The following is an 11,990-nucleotide window of genomic DNA, read 5'->3' as shown; positions in this document are numbered from 1 at the left end:
TGAAACAGGAAATGTCATCATTTTTTTTTATATGGAGTAGGACAATTCAGGGATGTTGCTATCAAGGCTGCGCTCCGTTTCTCGAATCGCCATATCCAGGAGAAATCGATATCGCCATGTACACTTTCAACTATAATTTACCTATCGAAATATTTTGTTGAAATCAATTTATGATTACTTTAGCGGTAAGGAAATTATTCAAATGATGCAATTTCCTCCATTTCGCTTTATGTTCTTCCTACATCTTCATTTATTCTTTTTTCCTCCAAGTTCTGAATATGTTCAGTTCAGAAAGGGCAATGATGCCAGCGAAGACAGAGCGATCCCTAACCCCTTTGCATTATCCTCGTTGCTTTCATCTACTAAAAACAGAAACTGACCCCTGTCTCGTAAAAGTTGGCACTTTTCACAAGACAAATTACCCCTAACGACCTTTTAAGTTATTGAGAGGGATGATACTAATCGCCCCAGGTTTGATGCTTTTCCTGATCTATTTGATAAATCGGCGGGCAAGAGTTTGGCGAAAGAGAGGCGTATTTCGAGGGTCAATTTCTACCGGGTTTTTTTTACGCAAATGTATAAGGTGCCATCTTTGGGTGAATAATTTACTCTCGGTCGGATCATGTCACTCCGAGTATCATTCACCTTTGAAATTTTCATGAGGTACATACTGCACGTAGGACGTGTATGAATCATGTTATATCAATTTATAGATTTGAGGGAAGCTTACATATTTGTTGTCGTTTTAGCACGCTAACGTCAATCGTCAATCTTCTGAAAACTAAGAATACCATAAATCTTGAGTAATGGTATATGTTCCGATAAAGATTATAGTCAAAATCGATTTTTTATTTTACCTTTCAATCCTTCCTGTTTTTTTTTTAATAAACATAGACGAATCGAAATTGAAATCAAATTACCTAATTTTCATTTTGAATCGAACGCTTATGATGATGATTTTGTTTGAATATAGAAGAAGCATTCAAGTATTGTCCATTGATTGCGTGTGTCAAACATGAAATAGGACGCGTTGATTGAAATAAGATGAGTTTATTGAATATGGAATATGCATTTTTTTTCTTTTATAGTTATGATACAATTGCATTAAAGAAAAATGAAAAAACAATATAAAATTTTAATTGCTTACACGAATTTACCGTAAAAGATTCCGAGGGTGTTCGGAAATCATTCGGAAATGTTCGATACTAATTATATCGACTGGTGACGACACGATTGCATGTCCACTTATACTTCTGAAGTGACTTTCAATTTCTTGTCAAAACGAAGGGAAAAATTTTCGTCATTGAAAGGGTAATTTAAAAGTCGACACTTGCTGCGATGAACTAGAAACGGGAGCCTAAGTATGAACGTGTCGTCCGGGCCTCGGGGATTGTTAAGTTCGTTGCAAACTCAATCCTAACCTCTTACTTGGGTAAATAGAAACGGGTCAGAATTTTAGTTGATCGGGGGGTCTGTTTAGTTAAGCAAGACGCCCCGATGTGTCCCTGCATTAGAAGGATCATATTTACCAAAGGAACACCTTCATTTCCGTGCCTATATTGACGGAAGATCCCCTAAAGAAGTGTCTGCTTATTTTATTTTGGTTAAGCGACAATACGTAAAAACACAGCTTGTTGATCGGCGGTCAACATTTTTAAAAGAAGAAGGTCACTGCTACAAAATACGGTAAAACCTGCGAGAAGAGACTGCCATTAACTGGTTAATCGCAAGCATTGTGAGGGCACTGCTAGGTGTTATTTATCGAGGAGTTGAAATTGAATCCTTTGTGAAAATGTAAAAAAAAATCTTCAATGATACTTTGTAAACTGCAATACACTTACTCTAAGGCGGCGAAGGTATTTCACTGGGGCAAGACGACCTTCATGTTTTCCTTTCAATTATATATAGGGGTAATGTATATAAGAGCACGGCACAAACGTCTCATGGGATGCCCCCTTTATTTTGTATCCCATCTTCTTCATCTTTTCTTGTTTTTTTTCTCTATGATTTGTTTTCTCACTGCTTATTGGGGCGGTCGCCCATTCTGAGCCCCCCCCCCCACCCCTCCCCGAAGTGCCACCCCTGCACGTAATGGTGGTCGTATTGTTTTCCTCACAAAGCAATTGAAATTTTATTATTTTATGGCCTAACACTTTCTGAATGAAATGACTTATTATTTATCTAACCACTTCTTTGACTTCATATATCATCAAAGCATTGAGGGGAATAGAACGGGTTGGACTATCAACAGCCTCGGAAGTTTGTCCCAATTCTCTACATAGACAATGGAAAGCTGCGCCCAACCAAGTGCTTTTAAATGCAAATTGTATACAGTAAGGTGTGCAATTGCTCGCTTTTGCCAAGGTTCTCGATACTGATTCAATGGGTTTCCAATCTGTATAATTTTTAGCCAGTCCTTTCTGGGTTTAATAAAACGAGATTCAATTGAACTATTTTGAGCTGTCAGACCAGGGAGTGTTTCATCAACATTTTCATCCGACAAGTTGTCAGATCTGAAATCTTTCTCTGATGTTGATTGGCTGAGAGGTACTGTTACTATGGTAACTGTCGGATAAAACGTCCGACAAGTCCTTTCATGAAACGCCCCCCTGTACACGTCAACACGTCTATTGTCTAGAGGAAAGTCGGCGACATCGAGTAATGGAACATATTCGATAATGAGCATGTACCGCCTAAAAGTTATACAAAACAAAAAAACGAGCTGAGTACAAATTATGACCTTCGGATGTAAACCAATATCATTAAAATCACTCTATCTGAAGGTATACCCAAAATATTGCAATCATTATTATTTTTTCCCAAAAATTCGTAGTAGGAATATATATTATTTACACTCTAAAAACAGAGAGTAAAAATTTACCCAATATTGGGTAGAAAGGGAACATGCATGTTTGTTGGGTATTTTTTCCCCTCAATATTGGGCAAAATGTATGTTTGATGGGTAAATTTCAACTCAACATTGCTTAAAATTTACTAAATATTTTGTATTTTTTTACCCAAAAAACATTCATGATCCCATTTTACCAAATGTTGGGTAAACCTTTTTTAGAGAGCGTGGGTATAAAAGGGTCTCCTAATCGTATTGCAATTATGTACGCAATGATATTGCTGATTTAAAGAAATTGGTAGTACAAACTATATAAATTGATACTGCCGTCGGTTGTCAATTGATTAATATGAATTCAAGGGCATACAAGTCAAACTTGAATGTTTTCGCCAATTGCGCTTGAATTATTTATACTAGTAATGAACGAATTCGATAAGCGTTAACAGGGTTAAGTGTGTAAGATCGCCTAATGGATATCACATTGTTAAAAATAAAGTACATTTTCCTTATTGATATGGGTCCTCAACAAAACAGCAACAGCTAAGTGGAAGTCTCCGGATTCCGCAATACATTAGCCATTGTTATAAACTTTTATCGTCACTCGCAATATTGACTGGTTCGCCTATATTTTTCGATTACTACATAATATTTTCTCTCTATTATAGGTCATTTGCAGATACCGTATATTGTTAAACTGCTTTTGTGCTGATAAAATGAGAGTTTGTAGTTTTCGCTCCGCAACGCACGACGGATTCATATAAACAGTTAATCTATTGACAAAGTCAGTCAAATGACAATGAATAGCTGACAGGTCTTTGTCGAATATTGGTGAACCGGAACAGCACTTTCGTCCTAGGTTTCGGAGCTGACGAAAACTTGCAAATATATCGTTTGCCCGGAATCAGGGAAAAACTGCTGTTTTGATTCACAAATTTTTCGACAAAGACTTCTTGGTTGTTCATTGTCATGAAGGGCGTTTGACAATACATTTTCTATGTTCTTGAATACAACGTGCGTCGTTGAGCGAAAACTATCTAATTATCCGTCGATTCATCAAAACGGTAACTAACAAGCCCACATACAAGTGGCATAAACATTGAGCAGCAAATCCCCTGGTTCTTTATTTCAATTTAAATGAATAAATAAATTTATTTACGTTCATTCATCAGTGCCGATATATATACCGTTGATCGTACTGGTGAGGGAGAAAGTGTAAATCATATTTATATGACTGTCAAGGTCAAAAGTTTACCTATCAACACACAAAGCGTGTTTATTCTTATTCAAATTATCGATTGCCTATGCGACATTCACGACTTTGACGTACATCTGTGTCTTGGTCAACTAAACATCGTCATTGCCGTTCTTTTTAATTTCTTAGCCGAAATATGTAGGTTAAGCAATAAAGGTATACGCAGCCAACTGGCTAGTCAAAATGTCAACGTTTGAAATCAACTGTCGATTATAAACCTTTATCACCCAAAGGTGTAATATTGATTGGGTAATAGTAATAAATATACAATGGATGTTTGTGCTTCATTGGCTATAATGACGGTTGGCACGTCGACCTTACTGAGACACCATCGTCACCATTATGATAGTCAAATACATTGTACCAGAATCGTCAACACGTTGTCTGATATTGTTTTGATATCGAAAAAAAAAAAAGACGAAACCTTTCGGCCTTTACCTATCCGAAATGTTAAATTCTGAATTTGTATTGAGAAAAAAATGCAGCTCGTAATTCCGAATGTCCGAATACTCCGAAGGTTCGATATTACGAAAGTTCAGTAGTCCAAGGATTTTTTCACCCGAGAATGAAATAGGGTTTGATATTAAAAAAAAGTTATATTTTTTCGGAAAATGGAGTAAGTTTTATCAGTTACTTTCGTACTATCGATATTATTTCATTTCGGGCCATAAAACCATTTTGAATTTTCGAATTATAGGACCTTCGGTATGATGTACTTTCGGTATATAGCGAAGGTCGTTTGATCTGGAACTGGCGTCTAGGGATGGCAAACAATTGGACCACTCAAATGTACGGAAAATGGACCGAACGTTTATTCCGAATCTTTAAACTACACGGGATTTACATATTAATATGCCTAAAAAGTTACTTCCCAGGAGATTGCATTGTAAAATTAATTAATTAGTATTGGAATGGACGATAATGAGATGAGGGCTGTCTCACTTTATTTCTACAGAAAAACATAAAAATAAGCTGATATGAATACCACTTGAGGTGTTGTTTTCACCAGAATACTGGAATAAGTGAGATTTGAAACGTGAACAAACCTACAATGTCGATATGAATTGCCTAGTTCTTTCCTGGCTCCCTATTTCCTTATTCTCTTTCTTTTTCTGTGGCCGAGTATACCTTATCAAACTCTGGTTCCAATTGCATAAACGATTACTATGTGAAATTTACAATCCAATGCAAGGCCTATTTTCCACCGAAGTCTTGATTTTGATCGTTGCTGTTAACTTAAATTATTAGGCCTATTCGATGTTATCATCACCATGAATAGCCTTTTTTGTCACAGGGATCTATTTGATTAGGAAACAGAAATCTGCTGTTAGGAAAAGTGTAGAAAACATCCGTATATCTACCAAGACTTTATTATTGATTTAGAACCTGAGTTGAATATTACATTTTTATTGGCATTAACCTTACTACAAAATCTTCACCATGAAAATGATGAAAAAAAACTCGAGTTTGGACGAAGACAATAAATGTAGGACAAAATGTAACTGATTTATAATTGTCTTCCATTGGCTAGAACAAGGCGCGAAGATAGAGCTCATTGAAATTTACATGCAAAATGCAATGTTCAGTGTTCTTAGATAAAATCCGTGCGCGTCATAAGAGTACACATGTCTTAGAGCCCCGGATGTCAGGAGGTCGACCGCTTCGCAACGGTCGCGTTTTCGCTGATCCTTGACCGAGATATCTACTTCTGCTGGACACGTTGCCGTCATCGTTAGTCCTCGCATCCTGGCCGTCTGCACCGGGTCTGGACGTGGCAGCACACGCTGCATTAGCCATATTCGCTGCTTCCTTTGATGACTCTGTAATGTTAATAAACCGGTTAGTTTTATACTAAGCTTTTATCCATCCCCCTTAAACACCTAACATCTTTAATTAACAAATATCAAGACACCGAAAGTATGTCATGAACAGTACCCAGTGATTACAGAAAGACGGATCAATTCAGTGTTATATTATTGCCATATCAATCACGCAATTAATCATTTTGATATTCTTTGCACAACTTATCGAATAGATTTTTTAAATCAATATTTTGAACATCAAACCACGTCAAATCAAAAGTTGCCTAGTATTAGAAAAAAATACCAGTGTCTTTTTTCTTCTTCTTTTTAATTTTTATGATTTTTCATGTAGCATCATCATCAACATCGATATTTTCTTCATTACTATACTATTTTACCAGCACCGCTATTATCTTGTCGCTTTCATATCGCCATTCCCATGTTCATACATGTCATTATGAGTACATGGTTGTAATTTGTTATGTTAAAGGATAGTGAATACTCTAGTGAGAAGAAATCGAATGCAAGGCATTTCCGTGGCCTTAAAAATATCGGCATGAAGAGAGTTTTTGAAAGGTGGTTATTGCATGCGCATCGTCAACAGAGGGCGTTGCACAACTTCAGCTGGAGTTCGACGTTGAACTTTCTTAACATGGTTCATTTGATTATTACATTGCACTGAAACCACTAAATAAAATCACTGTATATTGGAGTTTTATCAGTCTCTATATTCTTCTTTATCTACTACATTTACACTGATTAAAGAGGATGGGTCAAAGCTACTAATCTGTGGAAGAATATTCCTGGTAGATTCTAACCAACACATTGTTTGGTTTTGACCATTTTTGCCGGAGTTTACTTCCACTAATACTTTCACAACTACTACTACTACTACCACCACCACCACCACCACCACTACTACTACTATTACTACTACTACCACCACCACCACGTCTACTACTTCTACTTCTACTACTATAGTACTACGACGTTTACTGCTGCTACTTCGTCTCATCTTCACTGTGACGAAACTTCTACAAAAAAAGGTCTACTCCTCCCTATTCCTTCTCCTCCTCCCATCTTGCTTTTGATTTCCCTCCCTCTCTCTCTCTTTCTTTTGCCAACTCACACCACCTTACTCCTTCTGTGGACCCTACTACTCGTAGACAAGTTAGGTCCATTATCATCCGGCCCTCATATTTGCGTTTTGTCTGTGCGCGCCCTCTTTTGACGACGCTCGACCAATTGTAACGAAACGACAAGATAATTTAGGTAACCGTGTGTGAACCAAAAATAAGATTGCATTCAAGAAATAATACACTCACTTAGGAAGGGGGAACAACACATGGAGATGCAATATATTTCAAGCAGCAATACAAAAACCACGGCAAGAGAGAAACACAAAATAATAATGCCATCAATAAAGCAAATCAAAATAAATGCAAATTAAAAGTGCAAAGGTACTTACGAGACGTTTATTGCAAGCAAAATCACATGCCCTCATTCGAAATAGAAATAATAAATACATACATATATATATCTTTAATAACAAGAGGCGACTTGTACAATTGCTATTTAAAAGAATACCCTACAGACTGAATACAATAAGTTACACATGCACAGAGTGTTGAAGAGTATTTACAATAAAAAAACGAATTTAACAGCTCTTTTACACACTAGGAGAAAGATATTTGATACCATTATCCATATCAAACTCATTCAATAACGATTGCAAAGCTAAATGTAATCACGTTAAGCTCTTTTCAAGAATCAATTACGAATATTGTTCACAATATGACAGATGTACAATAAAGGCCAAAACTGAGAGGTAAAGAAAACAAAATGATCATTCATGTACAACGAATTATAACGACGAAACCCTTTCTAATGTACCCTGTTCGTATACGAGATATAAATAATAAGGGGTGCTGGTGGACTACCCAACTTCCCAGGACCATGAGCATTGGCCAACTGAAAGGAATATTATATACCTGATATACGGAATTTTAAAGAAAAGCTAGTCCAACTTCATATCAAGACTATTCATAGACCAAAATAAAAAAACACCCACATAATGAGTCATCTTAAATCTAGACCACGTACAACTCTTAATCTAATAGATACTGCAATTTTAGTATGGAAAATCATATCAATCATTTGTATCATCTTTATCATTATTATTGTTTCATCATGGTTGTTTTTTCTCTTCAAACAATAATACGGTCATTTATGTATGGACAATAGCACAATTATGACATAACAATATGTTGCCGTTCTTTAATGGACAATGGTGTAAATGTGATGATATTTTTTCTTTGATTTGTATATTCACTTTTTCTGGTGTATTGACACTTCAATCATTGTATTATGTATGAACTCTCACTAAGAATAAACTATCATTATAATCATTGATAATGATATTGATAATTATGTTATTTACTATTACTTTTTAGATTTTTATCATCACCATTATTATAATTATCATTATTATTATCATATTTATTATTATTATAATTATTATCAATATTACTATTGTTATTATTAATTTTATTATTATCAATATTGTTATTATCATTATCATCATCATCATTATTATTGACATCATCACGATCATAATCATCAGCATAATCATCACATACATTATGACCTGAGCTAAAAAAAGACTCATAATTAAAGCTTTAGAAGAAATTAGAAGAAATAGAAGAGACTGAATATATATATACACAATAGACATCTCTCTATGACAACATTAACTTGGCATAGAGTATAAATTTCTGACTTTGGCAAATAATAAATGGGCAACAAAATATATATTTTCATGCTCAGACGATCTTGCTTAATGGATTAAATAACTGTGCCTATCATACATATCACCATTCGGTTTTATACATAGAACGTATCAGCTGATATACATTGCATTAAAATGATATTCATTCGAAATAATTTAGTTTTCAAATAATAGATCAAAGAAAGCATAAATTGTATACTCAAAAAACAGTAGGGTTTACTCATTGTCAGACTGTTGGTATTTATGGACAATGTAAGGCATTACATTCCGAATTTTAATTTAGTAGAATGTTTTAGGTTGAATGCAATTTGCACTACCCGTTCTACCAAAATTAATCAATACTTTATTGTCGCGCAATTGGAAGGGTCAAATGTAAAAAACTGGGGCAAAATCACGCCCTCTACGTGCGCCGTATGCGCGCGCATGAGCCTAATCGTTAACTGGGTAGGTCGGATCGAAACAGGAGTTGATCTAGCTTGTTGCACAACTTTTCGGACGGTATTTTTCAGTATTACACTAAGACGAAATGGTAATAATTTAAATGTCCAGTGTTCGTTTCGATCTCTAGGGGGAGTTATCTGCTAAAATACGAATTCATGAACTATCGCCCCTAGGGCGTCATTTTCATACTGATATTTGCTGTGAAAAGCCTATCGCATAAAAGCTGACCCGGAAGATAATATTGCCCAAGGAATTCTGGGTAATCCAGCATGTTGTTTGTATAGCGGGTAGTGTGAATGTGTGCAAGACAGGCCAAAGGTGAAATCACTTCTGCAACTGCACTGAAAGATTTCGAAAGTAGTGGCGTTTCCGAGACTGGTTTACGAAGCCTCAGATAATCGGGACATTGCGTAAAAATGACAATCTTTGAATGATTTACAGGGTTAACCGTTTGGAGCTTCCCATATTATTGAGGGAAATCTGAGGGGGGGGGGGGGGTAGCCCGGTTCCTGGTAAAAATAGTCCTTGTTACGCCACTATTGACAGTAACAGTATGCTACATAAAGACAACTAGAGTCATCGCGTTTCTTTAATATTTATACAAGAAATAATGACACTCACTTCACAACAGAGTAAAATTTCAAAGGGAAAATTACATGCAACTAAGGATTTCTTTTTCAGGAATGTGTCCATACATAAGTTTATTCTGTTCATCATGTTGTGAAAGAGCGGGATTGAATGAATGAATGAATGTACGGAAAAAAACGTGTCCGCTGTAGATATCGGGATCGTAATCATTGCCGATACTGCTTTTAAATTAAGCTGTATGAACAGTTGAAATTTGTAAAATATATATTTGTGAAGTACAATATTAGAATAAATCAAATTATATTATCCTGGTTTGCTCTTTTTTCAAAGCCGTAATGCAACTTCACCTCTCTGTAATGATTTGGTTTTCGCATATCCTTAAAACATCTGTGAATTATCCACATCATCAACCTAAAATACATATTACACTCTTACACAACCGACACTTGTATGGACACACTCCAGATAGCATGCATAGCGAAAATGATATCGATATTAAGCACTCTATACATGCAGGGTCAAAGGTCAAGATACCGCACGAAGACGTCACAGCATGGGCAAGAGTCACGTGTTCCCCGACTGATGCGCGCGCACGTGATAATATGCAACTGATACTGATTGTAAGTATATCAATTCAGTTCTCATATCAGAGAAAACTGTCGCATTGCCGATGTCTACTTGTATGGTAACGTATTGTATAACATGTTGAAAAAAAAATGCAATTCGAAGTATTATGTTAAAAAGAATGCGTTTTTGTTCACATAAATCAAAAGTTCATTCAATATGAATATGTATTGCAGTGTGACCATTGATCATTTGTGACATTCCGGTTAATTGGTTTATCACTTTATACGACTTCATTCAACTATTCCCAAATTCATATAGCACGACGAAAACAAACTATTAGAGTTTGAAATAAAGAGAGGACTTTAAGGCACCGATAGCAAATTCTTGAAATGAATTAATGCGGGCGGGGAAAAATACAGTGCGCGTGCGCTTTATGATGGCGCATTCCTTATCTTGCGCAGGCGCACCAGGGCAGGGTATCACGTGCTGGAGGGTGATATAGGATCAAGAAGCGGTTCCATCTGAGGTCTGTGTACTACCTGTGTCATTGGTGCTTGCATTGGGGAATATCGATGAAGCAACGTGGATTGTACTTCCGCCGTTCATGTCATTATCCGGGTACCACATGGGCACCACCACTGTGCTATTGTGGTGGAAGGAGGACACCCCTAATAAAACAAAAAGATGGGACAAAGAAAAGGTGGACTATGATACGGGAAACTATAAGGGGCGGGGCCTAGTCTGCTTATCATTATGCAGTGTAGCTAAATGTACATCTATATACAATGAAGTGGCGTGGCTGTATTTTTGTAAGCACTTATTTGTGGGCAAAATATATTGAAAGAGAAACTGAAATTTATTGTACCATTCTTAGGTTCTTTCATAAGATAGCACCGCTCTCAAAAAAAAAGGATGAACATGTATGTCTATAAACCATGATTAAAGCAATACATTGTTGCATGATTCTAAAAATGGAATCTTATTTGGCGCTAAAATCCTTTCTAGCAAGCCTCATTGTTATTATGCAAGTGTATGTGTGTGTGGTTCTATTCGCCCATCCTGATTTTTCTTTCCTAGGAGCGTGTTACAGCGGTGGTAACTGGACAAATTATGGTGTGAAATATCAGCCCTTCTATCCTGGCTGAGGTTGTATTTTAGTTTTCTAAACTTGCTCTTGAGCAGGAAATAAAGTGAGGGCATGCATTGGCAAGTATAACAAATACATTTTTTTTTGTAATAAGCGATGTCGTCCTAAAAAGTGGGAAACAAAAGCATGGAGTCAGATTCAAACGTGAACAGATGAAAAGAGGCGGTGAGTGTACAAGAAAAAAATAATAATCGAAATAGAGTTAAAATGAATTAATAAATTGAAATCAGGACCAGTCAGATAAAGACGTAAATTTGATCAAAATGATTTACCAGCATTGTTTTTTTTTTTAAACCGGGCCACGGTAATAAGAATTCGAGTGAAATTTAAAGAATATGCACTAACTGGATATGCATAGATCAAATATAATAATTAAAAAAATGTTAATGAATGAAGCCATAGACAATATTGCAAGTATGAACGCAAAACATACTATGCCTGTATTAACGCAAAAGAAAGTTCTGAAATACACACCAAGAAATATTGTGAACAGAATTTGTATGTTATCTAGCATCATATCTTCGAGAAGAAAGCATAAACATTTAACAATAATATTT

General features: G+C 35.9%; 1 protein-coding gene across 1 annotated transcript in view; it reads right to left on the bottom strand.

Annotated features, from left to right (window-relative positions):
* Positions 1–2,001: 2,001 nt before the first annotated feature.
* LOC129278803 (guanylate cyclase soluble subunit beta-2-like) overlaps positions 2,002–11,990 on the bottom strand; it is a 58,010-nt gene continuing 48,021 nt past the window's right edge. The window contains exons 13-14 of the mRNA XM_064111616.1: positions 10,826–10,954; positions 2,002–5,920 (exon numbers count right to left, since the gene is read on the bottom strand). Coding sequence (XP_063967686.1) covers positions 5,712–5,920; positions 10,826–10,954 — 338 coding nt within the window. The 3' untranslated portion in view covers positions 2,002–5,711. The remainder of the gene's footprint in view (positions 5,921–10,825; positions 10,955–11,990) is intronic.

This window comes from Lytechinus pictus, chromosome 16 (genome assembly GCF_037042905.1).
Source record: "Lytechinus pictus isolate F3 Inbred chromosome 16, Lp3.0, whole genome shotgun sequence".
NCBI classification, from domain to species: Eukaryota; Metazoa; Echinodermata; class Echinoidea; order Temnopleuroida; family Toxopneustidae; genus Lytechinus; species Lytechinus pictus.
Note: the sequence above shows the minus strand (reverse complement) of the source record. Positions and strands in the feature narration are given on the sequence as shown.